Below are 23,320 nucleotides of genomic sequence, written 5' to 3'. Positions count from 1 at the left end.
CACCTGCCAGCCCCACTCCTGCCCCAGAGCCTTCTCACCTGCCAGCACTGCTCCTGCCCCTGGGGCCTTCTCACCTGCGAGCCCCACTCCTACCCCAGGGCCTTTGCACTGGCTGGTCCTCTTTCTGGAGCACCCTGTCTGGATAGCAGCAGCCTTCCTAACTTTCCTTCCTATCTTTCACGACTGTTACCTCCTCGTGGGCCTTCCCTGCCCACCTGTGAAACAGCCTGTCTGTTCCCTGTCTCACTGTCTTGTGTCACTTTTCCCCGTCGAGCACATTGTAGACTTTGGTTTTGTGTCTTATTTCTTGTCTCTCTTGTCACTTGAAGGGCAGCACCTCCTCAGCAGTGTTGTGAATAGGTTCCAACACACAAGGGTGCTCGGGCGTCCTCTGTCGAGAGTGTGGGCAAGTGAGTGTCCCATTCCCGATGTGAGAGCTGTGGATTCTGCATCCAGAGGGAGTGTTGGCCGCTGGGAGCCCTTCAGGGACACACTCTTCCACATTGACCGCGGGTGGGTCCCTGCTTAGCCTCCTGGGAGTTCTGCCCCTTGTGGCTGGTGTTGCGGCCACCTGTCTCCAGCAGCTCAGCAAGGACTGTGTGTTTGCTCACGGCTGGGCACATGCTCCCAGTGGGCTCCCGCATCCCCGGCGCCGTCCTCCCTGGCCTCTGCTTTCCTTGGCCCTGCAAGCTGCACAGATGACCGTCTGCGCCGCGTGGCCTGAGAGCCCTGTGTGCACGCTGTGGCTCTGTGGGTCCTGTCCTCTCCCTGCCTTGCTGTCCTGGGTTTGGGAGCAGCTTCTGGGGGTTCTGACTGCCGACCTGACATGGTCACCTGAGCCTTTTTAGCTGACGGAGCCTCTCCTTGGCTGCTGCCCCGTGCCCCACAGTGGCTTTGTCTGCGTTCCTGGGTTCTGCGTTCCGTGCTCCGCTGGCTGATGGAGCACAGCTGCGGACTCCCGTGCGTGGCCCAGCCAGTGCCACTGTGTCTCATGGGGCGGACGAGACGGAGCTGTCTCGGGGGCCAGTTCCTCTTCCAAGTTCAGCGTATGTGCTTTCCCCACATTCTGCGAGCTGTGTTCCCACACCTGGAAGGAAGGAGGAGGAGAGCGAAGGGGATGTCAGCATTTTATTTGAATTCCTTTCTGAGTCTGATTACAAAAGCAACCCACTTTGATTCAGAACACTCGACAATGTGGAGGAGACAGCAAAGCTGAGAAGAAAGGTTTCCCATCATCCCTCTGCCAGGGAAAGCTGCTGTGACTGTGTTGGCCAAGATCCTTCCTGGCATTTTTATATACATGGAATGTGTTTTTCTAACGGGGTTTTAGGAGAAAATAGTGTATGCTATTTGCTGAGTCATCTTGTTTTGTTTAATCTTTGGTGAACATTTTCCATGTTACATATTCTTTTAAAACATAACTTTTTGGCTATGTACTGTCCTCCCTCTGAATAATTTTTTTTTTTTTTTTGACGCGGAATCTCACTCTGTTGCCCAGCCTGGAGTGCGGTGGTGCCCAGGCTCCAAGGGATGATGGAGACGCTGCATCTGTGGTTCCTTCCCCACCTGTAGCTCCAGTCCAGCCACGACACACACCCAACCCTCCTGGGGGCCTGCCCGGGCCAGTCCTGCTCAGAACTGTCAAGTCCATGAGAAATAAGGAAAGGCTGACAAATGAGAGGAGACTCAGGAGGCGTGGCAACTAATGGCACCCAGACCCAACCCTGGGAAGGAACAAGGACACTTAGAGGTGCACTGGTGCTGTCCAGGCAGCGTCCCAGGTCCGTTGGTGACACTGTTCATTCCAAAATCAAAATCAAAGTTTACTTTAAAAACCCCTGAGGTAAGGATCATTGGGAGGTTTTAAAGGATTCAAGATGCTTGCCTGAGTTCCCCAAGCAAGCGACCGCAGAACCAGATTCAACTGGCAGTGGACCCGGCCCCTCCCCGAGCACCCGTGACTCTGTGGACCTGCTTTGTCTTCTCCTGGCCTGCTCCTCCCTCACTTCCACCTGAGAACCCCAGGGTGGTGCCTGCTCGGTGTCAGCTTTCCAGGCCCCTGACCGACCGTTTGGATGTATTTGGAGAGGAGTCCCTGGCAGTGAATGACTTCCTCCTAGTGAAGTTAAACACGACCATGCCATTCCTGACAAGGGAACCTGCCGTTTCCTGTCACTCTTCCTTGTCCACGTGCCCCCAAAGCTTTCGTCGCACTGCTGGTAGCAAACCAGCATCACTAGGGTTGGTGTTCCCTGTCCCTTGGGAGTGGCCGTTGAGCCTGGCCAGGGCTCCTTCTGCAGCGCGAAGGGTCTGGGGAAAGCAGCCCCTCAGCCCGCTCTGATCTCATGGCAGGTATGTGTGAGCCTGGCCTGGAGCCTGGCCTTCGAGATGGATATCAGAACAGCATGATTATCGAACAGCTTGTTTTGGAAGCCCATTCCTTTAGAAGGTGTGCACTTGGAAGTGTGATTAAATACGATGCACGTGATGGGGTGGGCGTGTGGGGTGGGCCCTGGGGACAGGCGTTGGACGTGTGATTAAACACGATGCACGTGATGGGGTGGGCGTGTGGGGTGGGCCCTGGGGACGGGTATTGGGGCTCATTTGCTTTCCCTGTGTATTGGTCTGTTTTCATGCTGCTGATACATACCTGAAACTGGGAATACAAAAAGGTTTAATTGGACTTACAGTTCCTCATGGCTGTGGAGGGCTCCGAATCATGGTGGGAGGCAAAAGGCTCTTCTTACATGGTGGTAGCAAGAGAAAATGAGGAAGAAGCAAAAGTGGAAACCCTGGATAAACCCATCGATCTCGTGAGACTTACTGTCACAAGAACAGCACGGGAAAGACGGGCCCCGTGATTCAGTTACCTCCCCCTGGGTCCCTCCCACAGCCCGTGGGAATGCTGGGAGATGCAATTCCAGTTGAGATTTCTGTGGGAACGCAGCCAAACGACATCACCTTGGCTCTGGCCTCCACTGTGCCTGGGACTGGCCAAGAGAGCTGTGTCTCCATGACTGCCTTCTCCTTGCCCGTTTGTGTGGTCTCAAGGAAGCTGCACAGCAGGGCCCGAGTTGGCCGTGTGAGCCGCTCTCCCTGTCGAAGCACACCCATCCCTGCGTGCTTTGACCTGAACTCGGTGACCTTCAGGCCGTCATGGAGTGGGGCAGAATGAATAGCCTGTCCTGGCTCTCTCGCTGCCCTGTCTAGCACATGGCAGCCGCCGGGTGAGGCACCTGCATGTGTGGGTTGGAGGCCTTCTGCAGGCACAGCCCCCACCATGGACCTGGCAGCTCGTGTGGGAGGCATGTGGGTTGGTGACAGAGGGTGACCGTCAGCTCTGTGAACCTTCACAACTCCTCTGTGGACCCTGGACTTGGCTTCACTGCAGGTGAGAATCTGGTGTATGCTTTGGGGCACCCAGGGAATGGAGTTGAGGATATCTAGGTTGTACTTGAGAGAGGGCCCCGGCTCTGTCAGTGTCCTTCCTTCGGGCTGAAGGGCCGCCTGGAGTGTGATAGACGGCACTCCCTCCACCCGTCCACTTGCTGCGTCTCGCTCTTGGCTACTGCCGAGTGCTGGGAGTGCCCCAGGCTGTGCCACCGTCCTGTTCTCCCAACCCTCGCGGGGAGATGGGTGTGCACGTGCGGCGGCGGCCGCTCCAGAGCTGTCATGGAGGCACCCGAGGCTGGGGCGGTGCTCCCTGGAGGCGAGGGGGGACCTCTCTGGGGTTCAATGGAGCTCAGACTGCCACGGCGGGATGGGACGGGGCGGGGGCTGTGATGGAAATAGGTGGCTCAGTGTGGGGCAGAAGGTTGGAGGGCTGGCTCCGACACAGGGAACCAGGGTAGCAGGAGACTGCCATGCCGGTAACCAGATTGCATGGCGTGTGATGGGGGCCTGAATGGTGTTCCAGCAGCAACAGGCCTGTCAGCAGATTTCAGGCAGGCGTGTGAGGAGGTGCGATGTGTGATCCGAGATTGCTGAGCTGCCCGGCCTCATCCGCTGTGCCATGGCCATGCACGCGGGCCCCTGTATTTCCACCCAGCCTGTGCAGGTGCTTTGTGTGTGGACTTTTAAAGGGGAGAAGTCAGTGCGGTCCAAGTCCCAGTCTTCTCTGACTCTCCTAGAGCCTCAAGCCTCCATCTGCTGGGAAACGGGTCCAGTTAGCTGTGAAAGGGGAAGTGGCAGCTTTGCTGAGTTTCACTCGATCTTCTCACAGGCACTGGATGTTGGATTCTCATTCCTCTCCCCACACACTGCTGTGGCTTTCTCTTTAGCTGCCAGCGCCGTGCTGTCTTGGATGCTAAGGGGCGCCTACAGTGTTCAATGAAGCTGTTCTCTGTGGACAGGCAGGATCTCTCCAAACATGTAGTTGGCGCCAACTTTCTTTCAGCTCCCCACTCCCTGCTTCAGGCCGTGGGACGTCATTCCTTTTATAACAAAGAGGATCCTGTCTCTTCCCAAGCACCATGGTTCTTTTGCGATCAGCACGGTCAGGAGAGGCCAGCCCTGCCGGGCCCGGGTCAGGGGAGCTGTGCAGACTGTAGTATGGAAGCTGCCTTTAACAGTTGTCTTCCGTTTGGGCTTCTCCGTTTCCTGATTATTATTATTATTGAGACAGAGTGTCACACTGTCGCCCAGGCTGGAGTACAATGGCGCCATCTCGGCTCACTGCGACCTCTGCTTCCAGGGTTCAAGCGATTCTCCTGCCTCAGCCTCCCGAGTAGCTGGGATTACAGGCGTGCGCCACCACGCCTGGCTAATTTTTGTATTTTTAGCAGAGACGGGGTTTTGCCATGTTGGTTAGGCTGGTCTCGAACTCCTGACCTCAAGTGATCTGCCCACCTCGGCCTCCCACAGTGCTGGAGTTGCAGGTGAGAGCCAGTGCACCCAGTCCATTTCCTGATTGTTTATTGGTAGTAAAATTCCCTTTGAGGTGTATGGCTCTGTGGGTGTTGACAGATGCACCGAGCGTCCCCCACCACAGCCACGATTCAGTCCCATCACCCTAAAAGTTTCTCTTGCCTCCCCTTGGTCACAATGCTCTTCCCCTGCCGCCAGCAGCCATGTGGGTACGTTTTTACAGAGAAGAGCTTCCATGAGGTTTGAAGCCTGGTTTCTCCATGCATGACCACCACCTCCTCCCTGCTCTTCTCCAAATGTTGTTGCTTTTTCTTGTCTTAAAACTTTTTCCTGAACTCAACTTGTAACTCTCAGGATTCCTGGCCACATCTCCCCTGTCTTCCTGGCACGTGATTTCTCTGCCACCCTTGCTTTCAGTCGCAGAAGATAAGAGCAATTGTGCCGGGTGCGGTGGCTCATGCCTGTAATCCCAGCACTTTGGGAGGCTGAGGCCAGTGGATCACCTGAGGTCAGGAGTTCAAGACCAGCCTTGCCAACATGGTGAAAGCCGTCTCTACTGAAAATACAAAAAAATTTAGCCGGGCGTGGTGGTGGGCACCTGTAATCCCAGCTACTCTGGAGGCTGAGGCAGAAGAATCGCTTGAACCTGGGAAGCGGAGTTTGCAATGAACTGAGATCGTGCCATTGCACTCCAGCCTGGGGGACAAGAGCGAGACGTTGTCTCAAAAAAGAACAATAAATAAAAAAAATTAAAAAAAAGAAAAGCAATTGCGGCCAGCCCGTCTGTCTCCCTGCCTGCAGCGTTTACGGCTCTCCCACAGGCAGAGGCCGTGTGGGGCTCCGTCCCTCGCCGGCTGTGCTGTCTCTGTCGTGCTCCTTGGCACTGACTGACTGCCCTGTCTGGAGCCTCCAATTAAAGGTCACTGGCAGCACTTCCCCTAATTACCATGCCATAAGGACTTCGCTGGTTTTGTGGCTGTGGTGTGAGCGAGGGCGTGCCGGTGCTTTAGTGATGCTTTACCCAGTGCTGAGTTGTTGAGCTGCACCTTCCTTTGGATGGGATGCACTTGGGGAGGAGGAGGGAGAATCTGAGCTTCTTCCCTACTGGACATCTTGTCCTCACTGGGCCTGTGGGGAGGGAGGGGCTCGTCCTTAGGAGCTCCTTGGGGCTGCTGGCCAGGGAGGAGGGAGGGAGGTGACTGGTATTGCCGTCCTACCCCGCAGCATGGAGTCTCCCGGGCAGGGTGGGATTGCCGTGGGGAGGTGGAGCTGCACATGGCGGTAACAGGTCTCACCGTCCTCCAGGCCTTCATACACGCCTGGTGGGCCTGTGAAGCTGGCGAGGGTGGGTGGTCGGTGCCCTCGTATGCACCTGGTGGTCCTGTGAAGCTGCATCTACCATGAGTGTCCGGTGGGTCTTCAAAGGTTAGGCGGTCACTGGATGACCCAGCAACTTCCCTTCTAAGTACGCACCCAAGAGAATCGCTAACATGTTTGCACAAACGCTCATGTGTCGTTGTTCATAGCAGCATTGCTCATAGTAGCTAAGAGATGGGGCCAGTCCAGATGCCCCTCAGCTGTGACTAGACACAACGTGGCTGCCCACCCATCGAGGAGCTGTTGAGCCGTGAGAGACGGAGCACTGATGTGTGCTGCAGCACGGACTGACCTTGAAGACGTGATGCCAAGTGAATTCGACAGTATGAAAGGCCACCACCTTTATGATGACATTCGTATGAAGCACCCAGAATAGGCAAAGTCTTGAACTCAAAGCAGGGCATTCCTGAGACACTGCCGTGGCCTCGTGTCCTCACTGTGGGCAGAAATACCAGAGTGGCCACGGCCTGGGAGAACCAGTTGGCCGGGAGGCAGTGGCAGCCGCAGGCAGGGACAGCTACGTGTGCTGTTCTCCTGGGGTGTGTTCTGCATGGCTGTGCGGTGGGAGACAGACCCCCCGGTGGGGTGGGAGGGTGGAGAAGGTCCAGCGGCTCGTTAGCAGGCACTGTTACTTGCTCTGTTACACTTGTCTTTTGTTAACCTTTTCTACCTTTGAGCTTCTTTGAGGGCGGTCACCACTGTGTCTGCTTTGCCTGGAATGGTGGCTGATCTGATACACAGTGGTGCTTGAGGTGAGTGTGGAGTTACGGCTCTGTGAGACCTGTGGCTGGCATGCAAGCTGCAGTTAATGAACAGCATAGTCAGTGTCAGGACTGAGCGAGACCGGCATTGAATTCTTGCTCCTTACTGACTGCTGGCCCTGTGACCTTCAGCAGGGTCTCTGGTGTCCTCTCAGCCAGGCCACCTCATCTGTAAAGGACATGATAATAGTCGTTAGCTTGGGGTGGTGGGAAACATTACACGTGATGACCTATGTTCAGGAAATGATGACGGCGATGATAAGGTCTCTTTTGCCCAGCACGTGGAGGGTTTCTTACTCTACAAGACTGCTGAGTCGCAGGCCCTTCACCTGGGGGGTTGGGAGCACCCTCCTGCCCCCATGCTTGGCCCTGTATTTGTCACGGCTCCTTCCTTTTTCTCCTCCACATCCCAGGCCGGCTCCAGTGGCTCCCAGGGTTATCTGGGGCCGGACATCAGGACGTTCCAGGAGATGTTCAGAGGTGCGAGGCAAGTTCCACGGGAGGTTCTCCATCCAGTGCAGGGATCAAGCCGGTGGTAGATGACACATGGAGTGGTGTGCTGGCGGCTGCAGTGGCCGCCACAGTAACTCAGGAAGTGGGTTTTCTGGGCGGGGACTCTGCACTGAGCTGGGTTTCCTGCCTCTGATCTGCTCTTCAGCAGGTAGGCCTGCTGGAGCCTAGGGACCCCCGTGAGCACAGGCACCTACTCCCTTGTCCCTGGCACGTCTGCATGGGCGCAGGGCCTTCTCTGGCATCACCCTGCCCGGGCAGTGCCACTCGCAGGCTCTGCCCCCTTGCAGCGCTCTGCTCCCAGCAAGTAAAGGTTACGGCCCTTGGCCTTCCTTGCCTCGCACTTCCTGTGGCTGTCTCCATGGCGGATCCGGCCATACCTGTGGACAGACCCCGTCTGCCCCCCTGGACTTTGAGGAAATGGAGTCGGTATTCATCAGCACAGCGGAGCTTTGTTTTTCTACACATACCTGGAAACTTCCACCGTGTTTCCTGAGTTCTTTTGACCCAAGTCTTCCGATCCTGTGGAGTATCCACCGCACGCCCTGTCGGCAGTGCTGCATGAACGCCTTTCGGGTGTCCAGAGGAAGCCACTGGTTAACTGATGGCGAGAAAGGGAATGGCGGCCCGGATGTGAGCGTTCTCCTCCTTCGAGCTGGGCGCCTGTGGGAAACCAGGCCCTCAGTGGGCGGGGATCCACACCCAGTCTCCGTCCCCACTTCCCCAGTGCCTTCCTGCCCACACTTCTCCCCACCCCAGGGTCTGACCGTGCTGGAATCACTGGGAGCATCCTGTAGCCGGTCCACAGGATGGGTCCAGCAGATACTCAGAGTGACTAGCCAGGAGTTGCTGGAGAAGGGAACGGGCGCGCCTGCAGTGTCAGGAACAGATCTGTTTCTTCCCACGTGCTTCTCCCTGAAGAACTGACAGGAGGAGATGTTGGTCTTCTTGGTGCACAGCCTGCTGCAGGTCAGTGGCAGAGGCTGGATTTGAACCCAGGTCTCCCAGGTCTTGCTGGCGTCTGATGCTACTGCCTCTTCCGTTTTGGCCACAGGGGACACCATGCAGTCTGTTACGTCTGGAGTCTCCTGACAGCCTGCCCTGTGCTGGCCTCCATCCACTGACCCACCTTGGAGGCCTCTCCACTGATTTACCTGCCCGGGTGCTGAGAGCCGTGCCCCGAGCCTGGGGGCACTCACCCCGCACCTCCTCTCTGTGTTGTGTAAGCCAAGAAGTGCTCAGCGATTCCAACAAGCAGTAACCCTGCCTTTTAAAGGTCACTCCTGTCTTTGTCAGTTCTTAAAGTTCAAGAGGAAATAAACTGCTTGGAGCTGGCATTTCTCAAGTCAAGTGTCAGCCCTCCAAGCCCCCCGCCCGGCACGGAGGCAGCGGGGCCCATGAGTGAGCTGCCAGGTGACTCAGTGATGGGCGAGTGGGCGCCTCCGTGTCTCCAGCTCCTGCTAGAGAGGAATGAAAGGGAAACTAATAATTCCGAAAATCTCATCTTCTCCTTTCAGTTTTGTTATTCAGCGTGGGGAATGCTGTGGAGATGTTTGTTTATTGGTCGAGTGACAGTGTCTAGAGGCTGTCAGCCCTGGTTACCTGGGACGTCACGCACGGGGAGGGACGTCTCTTCCCCCAGGGGCCCGTGCCACCCATTCCTGGTTGACGAGCCGGGGAGCTCTCCCTGCAGCGGGAGAGACAGCAGAGGCCCCGTGAAGGTGCCACACCTAACCGGGTATTGACTTCCAGTGCTTTGGGTCAAGGATGGCAAAATCAACGGGAAAATAAACAGACCGAACGGGCTTTGTTACCCGGGTAGCGCGGAAGCAGCTGGTGGTCGCGTGGCGCACAGCCGTGCAGGCGGCCGAACTCTGCTTGGCGGGCTCCATTGATTGTCACGGGCGCTGGAGCCTCAGCTTCAGAGCTGCTAATTGGGCTATCGGGTGATTCCAAAGAGAGACGTCACAGAGATCACTTTGTCTCTTCTCTTAACTGTTTGTCCAATTTGATGCAAGCCTCAATTAAATAGGGTGTGTGAGCCCCTTGGTCCTCAGAGCTCCGTCTCCTCCTGGCCTTCCACTTGGCCTGCTGCCTCTCTCTGGAGTGCTGCACTCCCACACCAGACCCGGCAACGCCGTCCAGAGCCCAACTCCATGCTCACAGCTCCGACTTCACCAGCCATGTGGTGCTGAAGTCACAGCTCTGACAGCAGCTCCGCTGAGCTCCCCAGGCCTGGCTCCTTCCCTCTGGTCTCTCCCTCTGTGTCTCCCATGTCCCTCGCTGAGCTCCCCAGGCCTGGCTCCTTCCCTCCTGTCTCTCCCTCTCTCTCCCTTCTCCCTCCTGCACTCTGTCTCACACACAGCCCTGTGGTCCCCACTCTCCTTCCCTTCCCTGCCTCCTTCCCTGGCTTTTGTGGTTTCCCGTGCAGCTGTCGCGGGACGTGCACACCCCCTCACACTCACACATGGCCTCCTGGTCCCCGTCGCCTCCCTCTCCTGCCCCCCTTCCCTTTCTCTTGCATCTCCTGTGCAGGTGTTTCCCGGGAGCTTGTTCTCCGTTCTTTATTCTTTGGTCTCTGCTTTTCCTTCTTATGTAAGTTCTTGTGCTTTGACATCTCTTCTTGTCACTTCAGTGTGGCCAGACTTCAGAGTCTCTATCTTTGGCTCCAACCTCTCTCCTAATCTCTGTGATCAACTTTTCCTCTGCCCCTGGAAGCTGCCACCTTGCTGTTACTGCTCCTGACCTTGGGGCCATGTCAGGTGTGCCCTGCTCTCTCCCCAGGGGTCCCATGATCTCTGTTGGCCAATTGCATGAAGGCTCAGCTTCCCCACCCTGATGGCAGGTGTCTCTCCCGCGTTCCCACCAGCCGGGCCAGGCGGCCTTCCCCTCCCTAACCTGTGCTCCAGCTTCTTTCCCTCACACTTGGCTCCTGCACGCCCCGCCGGCCTGGGCCATTGTGCTCTGCCAACCATGGGGGCTGGAACAGTGACGGTGGAGCCCTGTGCGGAGGACAGAGCCTGGAAAAGACAAGCCCTGGGGCCTGCTGGCTGGGCAAGGGAGTGGAGGGGTGCGTGATGGTGCCCTGGCTACAGTGGCATGGGAGCGCCCCCACCTCCTGTGTGGGGGTTTCTGGCCCGATGTGGGGATTTTTGGCGGCCCCGAGATCCACAGTCCCCCTACAGGTTGGATTCCTCCAGCTGAGATTTGTCCTGAGGGTTCCCGGGTCACATGAGGGCGTTCTGGAGATTGAAGAAGTGTTGGTGGAGCGGGACTGATAGGTAGATGCTGTGATTTTCGTTCCTTTACACGTCTGTTTGAGGGAACTCGATGGACTTTTGCTAGAACCGATGGTCCAGATGAGGAAGGAGCAAGGAGCCCAGTGTGGCAACCCCTGGCCCCAAGTGGCTCCCCTTTTCAGTGCCAGCCCAGAGTGCGCCCTGCCCTGGCCCCGGCCCCGGCCCCGGCCCAGGTTGTCTGTCCGTATCTTCTTTCCGAGCACCCTTCCGGCCGGCTCTGCCATTCCCACCCCATGTCATCCCCGGTCCTGTCTTTGGTGCCTGGCCTCGCTCCCCGACCGTCACAGCAGCTCTCTCCTGTCTCTCCCTGGGCTCAGGTATCTTCTCACCCTCCAGGAATGCAGAGCCAGGGAGGGGGGCATGGAGTCTGGACCTTGGGTGGCCAAGAGGCAGCTGAGGGTTAATGAGGCCAAGATGTAACGTCACGAAGTACAGGCCACATCCCAGCAGCATCACCTGTGAGCCAGATTCCCTGGAATGCCGCTGTCCTCCAGCAACTGTGTCCCTAACCGAGAAATGAGGCGAAAATGTCTCCCTCCCTGTCAGGGATGTTCAGGGTGTGTTTGAAGAAATGGCAGTTCCCCTTGCCCAACCACACATGTCTTCACTGGGACAATTGGGCTCCACACCGCCTCTGAGCTCAGGGCTCTGTGCAGCTGACAGCGCTGCCGTGCGACCTGGGAGTTTCCAGCCACCCAGGGATGGACTTGGTGTCAGAGCCCAGTGCTGTTCTTTGAGTCCTGCTCCCATTTGGAAATGAGGGGCACCGGCATCCTGGGCTTCCTCCCAGAGGCCTGTGACCGTCGGGGAGGCGCTCGGCACGTGAGGGTGGGTGGTTGTAGTCGGAGGGTTGTTACTACTATTTTTGCCGTGCAATTTGTGCATCTGCATGGCCGAGGCTGGGGGCTGGCAGTGGCTTGCTCTCTTGCTGGGGGGCGTGTCGGGGTGGGAGTGGAAATGCAGTCACCTGGCCTCAGTTGGGTGGGAACTCATGTCTTTAGTTACCCATGCCAGCGTTTCTAAACCTCTGTGGTATAGGGTAGTGGTTGGTAACCTTTCTCTGTGAAGAGCCATACAGTAAATACTTCTGGCTTTTTGAGCCAGGGTCTCTGTCACAGGAAAGCAGCCGTAGGCCATATGTCAACGAGTGGGTGTGGCTTTGTTCCAGGAAAACTTTCCTTACAAACATAGGTGGTGGGCTGTTTGCAGAGCAGCAGTGCAGAGAAAGCGCCCAGCCTCGAGGCTGGCCCACCTGCCTGCTGCCCGCCTGCTGGCCATGTGGCCCCTTGGGGCTTCTGTCCTGCACATTAGGTGGGCAGGGAGCCAGTGCCGACTGGGCGGACGGATGCACGGATGGCCTCCTTCTCTCTGACCTCGGGAGGCGGTGGATGTCTCCAGGACACCTGCTGTGCCTCTCTGCGCCACTCCAGGCATTGGAGTATCTTAGGTGTCTTCTCTTTTTTCTGAAAGTCGGAGCTGGAGAGCATGGGACAGTTGTTTAGTAGGACCTGGGGAGGTGACTTGCCCCCTTGTCTCTCCCGTTCTCATTTCCTAATCTCCAGCAGCCTGGGGCGGAAGTGAATTTATGGTCTCCCTGCGGCCACCCTTGCCAGGGCTCCTCACCCGTCATTTGGAGGCAGTCCTCCCCAGGCGATTACAGGTTGGTAGCTGATCAGCTAAACTGGATTATTCATTATGGTCGGGAGTGAATTGAAATTGCAAAGGGCAATTTTCCTTCTCACATTTCAAGGTCAGATGAGAGTATTTGCAGTGTGGCCGCTGTTTATCTGGGAATGCAAATTGAATTTGGTGATTCCAATTGATGAGATGTTGGGAACAGAGCGCTCTTCAGAGGCCGAGTTGGGGAGGAGCGACCAGGAGGCCAGGCTGCAGCTTCAGAGCCTGCTCCCCTGGCCGTTCCTTTGATTGGTAATTATTTCAGCCTTTGCTCTTCTCATTCTCTGGTTTCATTTCCGCTGTTTGGATTTTTATTTTTTTCAGAAAAATGTGTAATGACACTTGGAGGCATTTAAGATCGGAATTAGATGGCGTAAATAACAACAGCTGCGTGCCATGCTGAGCCCGACATCCTGGGGCACCAGGGAGGGGGGCGCCGCGCCCTCTCAGAGGCCCAGCCCCTTCCAAGTCTGCACCTGCCCACCAGGGAGGAGGGCCTGCCCCTGTCTTTCACCTGCAAGTGCCCACCTGTGCCACTGAGTGCGGCTGCCCAGCCCCAGCCTCATCACGGTGTGGGGGCTGAGCTGGCCATGCGGACTTGAACCCGAGTCCTCAGCGAGGCAAGTCACCTCTGAGCCCCTTCCTCCTTGGGGACGTGGGGACTGGGGGCGGCGCTGCTGCTCTCCTCCCAGATTCTGGTGGAGACTAAACGAGGTCATGTACCCAGGAGCGGGAAACTGCTCAGGAGGCTCACCTCCGAGTTCACACATGGGAGGGGCCCTGGCTGCCAGCCTCCTCTGCTTTCTTCTTGGGTAGATGAGAAGCATGAACTCTGATCTGAGTCTCCAGCAGCTCCTGATCAGGGAGCCTCTCCCGGCTCTGCCGTGGAGGCCCCGTGAGCGCGGGGCAGGGGAGGAACTGGAACCTGTTGATGCTCTTGTGCTTCACGATGGATGCACACGTCTGATCAAATCCTCCCCTGCCCATTAGCAGCGAGGGGCTCAGTGGCTTCAGTTCCATTCAAGAGGAAGGAGGAGGCCAGAGGTGGATGGAGTGCTCAGAGCCTCTGGACAGCAGGGTGCTGTGCTGGCTCCTGCAGATAGATGGGACCCTCTTAACCCTGTGGGTCCCAGGGCCATGTTCCCCTGCATGTCTGCAGAGGCAGCTATTGATTCCCACTCTCAGGAGGCTCCTCAGATACACAGGGAGCCTGTGTCTGCCATGCCGGCCTCCAGGCCGGAGCTGAGGGCTTCAGTGGCAGAGACGGCCTCTCTCTGTGGTGAGTAGGGGCCCTTCCCCGGTGTTCCCTCTGGGCAAGGAGCGAATGTGGATGCCTGAACACGCACAGTGTTGCTTCTGCCCTGTCTGGGAACCCCGGCCTTCCAGGAGAGCATTTCTGAAACCAGTTCATGCTCCATCTAAAACGTTGCCTCTGGATCTGAGCTGCTGTGAGGCTCCCTGAGGGGCGCCTGTGAACACAGCTCTGTGTACAGTTCTTGTGACTGGAAGCCGAGCACATGCGGTTTGGGAGGTGGTCCTGTCCGGCGATACCCGCTTTCAGAACCCGTGGTTGCTTCCAGAGCAGAGCAGGGCAGGCTGTCCGCTGGGGCTGGAACCTGTCCTCTGTTCCCTGCCAGCCTCCTGGGTCCCCGTCTCCTGCTCCCAAGCACCTGCTGCGGAACGGCACTGCTTTTTGCCTCGTGTGCCTGCTGCAGCTATGGTTTGCTGCTCCCCGCTGGGCCGCACCCCTCCCGACCGCTGGCTCGGCCAAGCCCCTGCACTTGCTCTCTTCCTGAGAGACACATGGAACGTGTCACCTGTGTGGCGGTGCTGTTGCTTGGCCTGACTACGGCATCTCCCCCTAGCCCTGTGGGGGTGCTCAAGGCACGGCCCTGGAGACCCTTGGAGGTCATGTACAGCGGTGTCCTGGGGGACATGGTGCCCTCTTGGCCATGACTCAGTTGCTTGAGGCTTGAATTTACTCATCTGTGAAATCGAGAAGATTAAAAATCATACTTGTGGGTGGGTCTTGATCTATGTTCCTCAGATATCTAAGAATAAAGGTGCTTTTAGAGATTTTGCCAAGGTCTGAATAAAATTTTATTAATATTTTCCTAGTTTCATGCCAGACGTTGTCACTGAGGATCTCTGTGCATGTAGCTGTGTTTACATCTTAACCCTTGAGGCCACTGGCAGGCTCACCATGCCACGGGCGCAGCGCGCCGTGAGCCCACCATGTTGTAACTGTCTTGGGCTCACCGTGCCGTGGACTCACTGTGTCCTCACCATGTGACCATCTCGGGCTCACCATGCCACGAGCTCACCGTGTTGTGACTGTCTCAGGCTCGCCGTGCCAAGAGCTCACCGTGTCATGAGCTCACCGTGTCATAACTGTCTTGGGCTCACCGTGCCGTGGACTCACCATGTTCTCACCATGTAACCGTCTCGGGCTCACCATGCCACGAGCTCACCGTGTTGTGACTGTCTCGGGCTCGCCGTGCTCTGAGCTCACTGTGTCGTAACTGTCTTGGGCTCACTGTGCCGTGGGCTCACCGTGTCGTAACTGTGTGTCGAGCTTACCGTGCTGCAGGCTCACTGTGCCACAGGGTCACCATGTCATAACTGTGTGTGTCTTGGGCTCACCGTGCTGCAGGCTCACTGTGCCGTGGGCTCACCGAGTCGTAACCCTGTCTCAAGCTTACTGTGCCGCGGGCTCACCGTGTCATAACCGTGTCGGGGCAGTCGTCAGTAAGGAAGCCTTGGTGTGACCCCGTGCCCATGTGTGAACAGCGTGTCTGGGCGTTATGGGTGAGGAGGCCATCTCTGTTCGGGCTTATATAACAAAGTACCACAGACAGGGATCTGAACAGATGTCCGTTTCTCACGACTGTGGAGCTGAGGAGTGCAGGATGGCAGTGCCAGTCTGAGGAGGGTTCTCCTCCTGGTTTGCAGATGACCGGCCCCTGTCTTCACAGGGCGGAGGGAGAGGACGCTGGCTTCTTCGTGCTGCTCGCAAGATGCACATCCTGTCGGGACCACTCCGCCCTTAGGACCGAATCCCCTCTCAGGGGCCCGCTTTGGTCACCGTCACATTGGGGGTCTGGGTTTCCACAGGTGAACGTGGCGGGGACACAGGCATTGTGTGCACCACCCAGAACGTGCTGGTTTTGCCCTGGGCCCGGGTGTGACTGTAGAGGCGTGTCCCTGCCCTGTGGATCCACACGCCAGGCACCACTCAGCCTTGTGACTGGGGTGGGAGTGGCCTCCTCGTGCCATCCCAAGGGTCGGATCAGGTCCCCAGAGTGCACCACTGCTTTGCCTCTCTCAGAGCCTGTCTCCCGTGGTGGCCGCGCTGTGGGCTCCTGTGCCTCGGGGCCCCATGTTTCTGGGGAGAGTCCAGCGGTGCCTGTTTGTGCGATGCCTGCCCTTGCCTTGGCGGGTGTCCAGAGTGGCTGGGACTTGGGAGAAGGTAGACAAGGAGTGTGTGGGAGGAATGGGTTGTGTGTGGAAGAGCCGGCTCGGCAGTGTCTTGGGGAAGGTCGTTAAAATGTCTCCTGCCGTTGGGGGATGCATTGTGTCCTTGAAAGTCGGTATTCTCAGGCCGGGAGCTTCTGATGAAGATCACATTAAAGTGGCCTCAGTGGCTGGTCACAGTGCAGATGGATGCTCAAAAGCTCAGAGCTTGTTCTCTCAGTAAAGGCTGGCTCAGAGAGACATTGATCGATAAACATGCTGGCTTCTCCTGGAGGAACTAAGCACTTCATTCTGAACTCCCAGAGGCTGGCAGAAATGCCAGTGACCTCAGAGTTCAGCCCAAGCATGGACCTAGAGGCTTAATTTTTTATGAGTTTTCTCTTCTGCACCTCAGAAGAAAGGCTGGGATTGAACAGAGAGAACATCCCCAACAGGGGAGAGCCCGCCGTCCCGGGTGCCGCTGTCGCTCGGCATGCTGGGGTCCCCTGAGGGTGGGAGGAGGAGCCCGTCTTGATGGGGCACCTTTACCTGCAAGCCAGGGTAGGCAGCACCACTTGGTGGCGGTGTCTGAAACGCTAGTTGGGGGCCTTTAGGCGGTGTCTGAAACGCTAGTTGGGGGCCTTTAGGCTGCACTCTGGGGCCGTCCACTTTGTGCCGGCCCTTCCTGCACCTCCAGGGCTTGGCTCCTAATTGCCACTTCCTCGGGTCCTCAGGACAGGGCCGCCTGTGCTGGACCTTCCCCTCCCCTTGAGACTCGGGCACCTCATGGACACACACTGGCCTGCTCCTTGCTCTCCTGCCCCTCTGGCTGAGCCCGCTCTCCATGCCGTGTACGGAGGCCCTTCTCGGTTTGCTCGTCCTCTTCTGACCTTGCCCGTTGCCCCCGGCGGGCCCAGCCTTAGGCCCACTGGGCTGACCACGAATGAGCACACCGCACACCAGCTGCCCATCGGAAACGTCCCGGTCTCTGACACCGCCTGTCTCAGGCTGTCCTGCCACCCCTCCCCGAGGGCCCTCCCAGCTTCCCGTTTCCCCTCCAGTGTCAGGAGGCATCTGCTTGCTGGTTTGCTGATGGCCTGTCTTCTGCCCGCTGCGGTGACTGAGTTGTTGTCTTGCAGGTACACACTCCCTTCTCCGAGCCCGACTTCGCAGTGCCAGGGACGACAGCTCACACTTGCGCTTTGCCGGGGGCACCTGCATCAGGGCCTGCCCTGGGGGTGCTGGAGAGGGCCCCAGGGCCAGCCTGAGGCAGATGGGCGGCTCTTTAGCCACTGGCCTTGCCCCCTCTCAGCAGCCTGCCAGCCTGCAGATTCTGTAGCGCCTAGAGGTGCCAGCTCCATGGGCTGCTGCCCTGTTCTCAGAGGCCTGGGCCCAGGCCCTCCAGGGCCCCCATGTAGACACCAGCATGGCCTCCCTCAGCAGCCTCAGTTCCCGTTCCATGGGGCCCATCTCTGAGCGTCTACATTTTAATGATGTCAGCCTCTGCCCCGTGTTCCCACAGCCCAAGGGATGGGAGCTGCTTCCTGAAGTCCCTGTGTCCTTGGTGCCTGAGGGTCTTCCTGCTGCTCTCAGTGACCTCGGTACCCGCACCCCTGGTGAGATTCTCTGCTCATGCCACGCGCGTGGCTTCTTTGCCTGAGATTCCCACCCCAGTAGAATGGAGGCCCAGCGAGCCCAGGCTGGCTGTGGTGTTCCACGCTGCCGTCTCTGGTGGGTGGAACGGCATGCAGCCGCCCTCCCCCACATCCTGTGTGCTGAGCGGACTGGGTGGACTTGCCTGCCGGTCAGGTGTGAGTGGCGAACGTCCCGGACACGGCTCTTGGCGAGCATTCCGCAGTGTCGTCGGCTTGTCGTGTCTTGGTGTTGGCTTTTTACAGTCTACCTCTGTTGTTCAGAAGACTGCGGTATCAGCCCTCAGGCCTTGGGGTGTGCCCGATGACGCGGGCCCGAGTGCCGCACCTGGACGATCCTGGAGCGGGTGTGCCTGTGCCTCTGCCGCCCATGCCGTCCCTCAGCCGGGAGCATGTGTTGCTCTGGTTCATTTCTCCCATCTCCCTTTGTGAGGGGAGGTTTGCTTCACAACCTGGCCGATGAGCTTTTCCAGCCCCGGCTCAGCCCCACGCCCCTGTGGCTCTGTCTTCCCTCTGTGGTGCCGTGGAACACACGCTTCATGCTACATCCTGCAGCGGCTACATTTCCTCAGACCGGGTCTGTAAGGAAGCCCAGGTTCAGCTGTCTGATGCTTGACAGGCAGACACAAGAGGCGAGAGTGGAGGAAGAGCGGGCGTATTCAGAGAGCCGGCGATCGGGAAGGTGGTCACCTACGGTCGCAAAGACCCTCTGAAGTCAGTACCAATCTCAGGCTCTTCTTATGCTAAGGGTAGGGGCGGGAGGTGGGGGTGGGACCAAGAGGTGACGGACGACCCCTGAGATCTGGGAGCCAGCAAGGGTCCGAGGAGGTCGGGAACGTCTCTGTCCTTGGCCAGGCCACAGCACTCCTGCAGATCTTTAACAAAGCCTGTAGCTGTTTCACCTTCCCCTTCCATCCAACAGTTAGTAGTGTTTGCATTATTCCCTCAGTACTCTAAAATTAGGAGTGGGTAAAGACCCTTTAAGCAGCAGAGGAGGGTGTGCTAGTTCTGCAGAGCCGCTGTTGCGGGGCGAGGGCTGGGCTTGGGGCGCCCCGGTGCCGGCCGCGCTGCCTTGCAGAGGTGGTCCCGGTGCCAGCTGTCCTGCCTCGCGGAGGTGGCCCCCGTGCCGGCCTCCCTGCCTCGCGGAGGTGGCCCCCGTGCCGGCCGCCCTGCCTCACGGAGGTGGCCCCCGTGCCGGCCGCCCTGCCTCGCGGAGGTGGCCCCCGTGCCGGCCGCCCTGCCTCGCGGAGGTGGCCCCCGTGCCGGCCGCCCTGCCTCGCGGAGGTGGCCCCCGTGCCGGCCGCCCTGCCTCGCGGAGGTGGCCCCCGTGCCGGCCGCCCTGCCTCGCGGAGGTGGCCCCCGTGCCGGCCTCCCTGCCTCGCGGAGGTGGCCCCCGTGCCGGCCGCCCTGCCTCGCGGAGGTGGCCTCGGCTGCAGAGAGTGGGTCAGAAGCAGCTTAGGCCACATCTAGTTCCTGGGCCCGGTCTTGGCACCTGACTCTATTGCACTGAGCCCTGGTCCTCAAGCTCCGGGAGCCTGAGCTCTGAAGCAGGACAACCACTGTCCTGTGGGTGTGCGTTACTCGCATCTGCTCTCGGTGGGGGGCTCCAGCCCCACACGCGCCCCGCACAGGTGTGAGCGCACCCTCAGGATGCAGGGTGTGGGTTTGTAGGGCCCCCCTCAAGGCTGCCCAGCCATCCTGTGCTGAGCTGAGGGCGCCTGTCACCTGAAGGACAGCACCTGTCACATTCTTGCCTTTGCACAGTCTGGCTTTAAAGCAGAGCACGGGGAACGGTGGCATTCTTCAAGTTAAATGATCACACGGAGCCGTGATTTAAAGCACTTGTGAACTTTTGCACCTGAATTCAGTGATTCAAGAGTAGATTTTACAGCCCTTGACTATTAAATTGGTCCATGAATAGTTTAAAATTGAACTGGAGCCCAAAGTAGCCTCATAATATGTGTCTCCCGTGAGCTTTGTGCCTGTTTTTTATTTTATCTTGTGTATTTGGTTATGCAGCACCTGGAGGGGGCAGGGGGCCACCGGCCAGTGCTGCACCCGGGGCCAGTGTCAGCATAGGGCTTTCCCAGGCGGCTGATGGGATAGGAGAGACTCAGAACGGTTTCCTCTGCTCTGGCATCGCAGCAGTCCACACGGAAGACTGACCAGATGTGGGGTGTTTCCCCACCCGCCAAGCAAGCAGTCGGTTCTGCCTGGGACACCAGCCATTCAGTTCAGTCTCACTCAGTTCTGTTCTGACACTGTCTGCCTGGAGGTGACGTCAGACTCTGGGGTGAGGGCCCAGTACCCACCTTCTGGTGCCAGTCGTGAGCTGCCGCTGTGCTTCTGACCAGCCAGATGTAAATTGGGGTTCTGACCACCCGGTTGGAATTCCCCTTGGGTTTGATTCATTTGCTGGAGTGTCTCGTAGAACTCAAGGAAACTGAAGGGCCTGCAGCTTCCATGCCCTCCCTGGACCGCCACCCTCTGGGAACACCGGAAGCCCTCCCAGCACAGTCCTTTTGGGTTTCGATAGAGGCCGCCACCCTCCAGCAATAGTGGAAGCTCTCCCAGCTCCGGTGAGAGGCCTTTAGGTTTTGATGGAGGCCTCGTCAGGTGGATGTCATTGACTCTGCCCCTGCTCATTGGTGAGCCACTCAGCCTTCAGCCCCTCTCCTTCCCCGAGCTTAGGGGTGGGACTGAAGTCCCCAGCCTCTAGTCTGGCCTTGGTCTTCCTGGTGACCCGCCCCGTCCTGCAGCTGCCTGGGGGCTGCAGCCGCCGTCAGTCATTGGCACATGGAAGGCCTCATCGTGAGAGCCCGAGGGTTTTAGGAATTGTGTTCTGGGAGATGGGTTGACGATCAGATACATATTTCACAAGATCACACGAGGCAGAAATGAAACGCCCGTGTCCTGGACGCCAGTGTGTTGGCCCCACTCTGTGGGCTTGTGCGGCTTCTACTGGGGCTGGCCGAGGGTGGCCAGGCTGGGGTTCCCGCCATGCTTGGCTGGGTTAGGACTGCCTCCAAGTCCTTTCTGACGTTCTGTGAGTGTTGGATTCACATTTACTTTTTTTTTGTTGTTGTTGAGACAGAGTCTCGCTCTGTCGCCCAGGCTGGAGTGCAGTGGCTGGATCTCAGCTCACTACAAGCTCCGCCTCCCGGGTTCACACCATTCTCCTGCGTCAGCCTCCCGAATAGCTGGGACTACAGGCGCCCACCACCTCACCCGGCTAGTTTTTTGTATTTTTTAGTAGAGATGGGGTTTCACCGTGTTAGCCAGGATGGTCTCGATCTCCTGACCTCGTGATCCGCCTGCCTTGGCCTCCCAAAGTGCTGGGATGACAGGCGTGAGCCACCGTGCCCGGCCGCAGATGGCACTTTCTTGGGCGGTGTTCTGGGGAAAGCTTCATCCCGGGGCTGGCGGATGGTGCTTTCTTGGGTAGTGGTTTGGGGAAGGGAAAGCTTCATCCTGGTTCTCCTTGATGGTCGCCTCACAGGACTGTGGTCCCCATTAGCTTTTCTCCATCCCAGTGCTGTGTTTTATTTCCTTGAGATTTAGATAAGATTTCCTATGGAAAGAAGTTTGTGATACTCAGCACAGTCGTGTGCAGCTCCTGTGTTCCAGCACTGTTCCACTCCGCACCTGCCCTGGGCTGTCTGAGTGGGGCTGGGCCCTCCCTCTGCTGACTCGCCCCCTTCCCAGGGCGGCCTCTCCTCTTCCTGGCTGTGTCCCTTCCTGGGAGCACCCTCGTGCCTCGCTGCAGAGTCCTGACTTGCCTCCTCTTGGGCGGCCTCTCATCTCTCCTGGCTGCGTCCCTTCCTGGGAGCACCCGTGTGCCTGGTTGTCCCATGGGGAGGTGGAGTCCTGACTCACCCTCTCTCCAGGGCAGCCTCTCCTCTGTGCGCCTCGCTGCACCCTTCCTGGGAGCCCCCTCGGGTGGGGAGGTGGAGTCCTGGGGCTCCCAGAATCACAGAAAGCCATTGCATCATAGGTGGGTTCTTGCAGTGAGGGTCAGTGGACGCTGTCATTTGTCTGGCTCCCAAGTCAGCTTCTGAAGGACAGAGAGAGAGGGGCAAGATCCAAACCCCTGAGGCCCGTTACTGCCAGGCCGTGAACTCGGAGACTCACCAGGAGTGGTTGGGAACCACCAAAGGTTTCAAAATCGCGTGACACGGCCCCTCTCTGCCGTCTGAGGAGACAGCTTGGTGCCCAGTGGTCGAGGGCCCCAGTGAGAGCCGTTGGGAGGCTATTGTGGTAACGCAGGTGACAGGCAACCAGCACAGGGACTGAGGCAGAGGGGAACGTGCAGGAAAAAGGGAGGATTCAAAAGCAGAAATCAAAGGAACTATCAGCCACCCGAAGGGGCGGGCAGGGAGAGGCCTCTTGGGCAGCCTGGAGTTGGCCCTGCCCGTGGCGTCGGCCCGCGGGAGGCCTCTGGGTTCCCAGTGCTCAGCGCCAGGCTGGGCTTTCAACCTCGCAGAATGTTTTTAGAACAGGCCCCCCCAGCAGGCGCCCGGCGTTTGCGTCCCCGCACCACACTGCACATCTGCGGTGATTCAGAGGGGAAGCGCTGGCTCTGCAATCTCGCTCATTCAGAAGTCCCATCTCCCAAAGGGCTGCGTCGCCGACAATTTTTCCCATTGTGTGTGGAGTTGAGCTCCCCTCCCCCTCCCTGCCGTGTTCTGGAATCACCCTGGGAGTCTATTTGAAATCCAGAAACTCCTGAAAGGCCTTAAGTAGCTATTCAGCAGTGCGGAAATGGCAGTGAGGGGGCCGCACGTGCAGCTCTATTTTAGGGTGTCCTGGTGGGCTCGTTCCTGGGGTGGGGCGGGGCGCGGTGGGGTGGTCACCCCAGGCTTCAGTGCTTTGCCCTCTTGTCTCTCCCGTGCAGCGCCCGGGGGCTGGAGAAGGCCAGGCAGCAGCTGCAGGAGGAGCTCCGGCAGGTCAGCGGCCAGCTGCTGGAGGAGAGGAAGAAGCGTGAGACGCACGAGGCGCTGGCCCGGAGGCTCCAGAAACGGGTCCTGCTGCTCACCAAGGTGATTTATGCCCTTACATTTTGGTCAGAGTTGCAGGGAGCTGCGGGCGAGTGCACACCTGGTCAGCGAGATCTCACTGTGGAGGCAGGAGTGCTGCAGCTGGGTCAGTGCAGCTGGGTCACGGTTGGCACTTTGGCCCTGGGTTGCCAGGAGGGTTCTGAGAATGCCAGAGAGTGCTCAACCCCGGTGCTCCCTGTGGGACTCTCTGGGCCTGCTGTGTGCCCCACCCTTTTCAGTTCCCCCAGCATCTCAGTGTCCACTCTGGCCTGGTGCTGAGCCCTGGAGAGCATTCCTTGTCGCTGCGGACCTTCTGCAGGCTCCCGTGTCCCCTGCAGTCTGCACCCTCATGCTTTGCCGTCCAGTGATGCCGGTTTCGCTGTGCGGATCTTGGCCTGGGCTTGGGATAAAGGCTGTCACCTGCTTCCAGGTGTGCCCCAGCCCCACCTGTGGGCGGCTTCATGGCCCGACTGTAATCGTCAGTGCCTGCGGGGGTTCTCATGTCTGGCACTGTGAGCAGAGGTCACTGGACCGTGAAAGACAGTTTTTGTGAGTGTTGTTTAAAATGTTCCTCGAGCACTGAAATTTCAGAAGACAAGGCAAGAAGGAAGTAAATCAGTCCCCAGATGCTCTCTGGGCCAGGGCGGGTGTCCAGCTTGCTGGGCGGAGGCTCCCCCTGTCTGCCTCCA

General features: G+C 58.3%; 1 protein-coding gene across 4 annotated transcripts in view; it reads left to right on the top strand.

Moving 5' to 3' along the window:
- Window positions 1-23,320, top strand: part of MAD1L1 (MAD1 mitotic arrest deficient-like 1 (yeast)) — a 416,346-nt gene that overhangs the window by 140,547 nt on the left and 252,479 nt on the right. For all 4 annotated transcript variants that reach the window (XM_011956957.1, XM_011956959.1, XM_011956961.1 and 1 more), the window contains one exon: window positions 22,490-22,634. In XM_011956957.1, coding sequence (XP_011812347.1) covers window positions 22,490-22,634 — 145 coding nt within the window. The remainder of the gene's footprint in view (window positions 1-22,489; window positions 22,635-23,320) is intronic.

The sequence above is a fragment of the Colobus angolensis genome, unplaced genomic scaffold, assembly GCF_000951035.1.
Source record: "Colobus angolensis palliatus isolate OR3802 unplaced genomic scaffold, Cang.pa_1.0 Scaffold43, whole genome shotgun sequence".
Lineage (NCBI taxonomy): Eukaryota > Metazoa > Chordata > Mammalia > Primates > Cercopithecidae > Colobus > Colobus angolensis.
The sequence above is the reverse complement of the archived record's forward strand: the minus strand, read 5'-3'. Positions and strand labels throughout refer to the sequence as shown.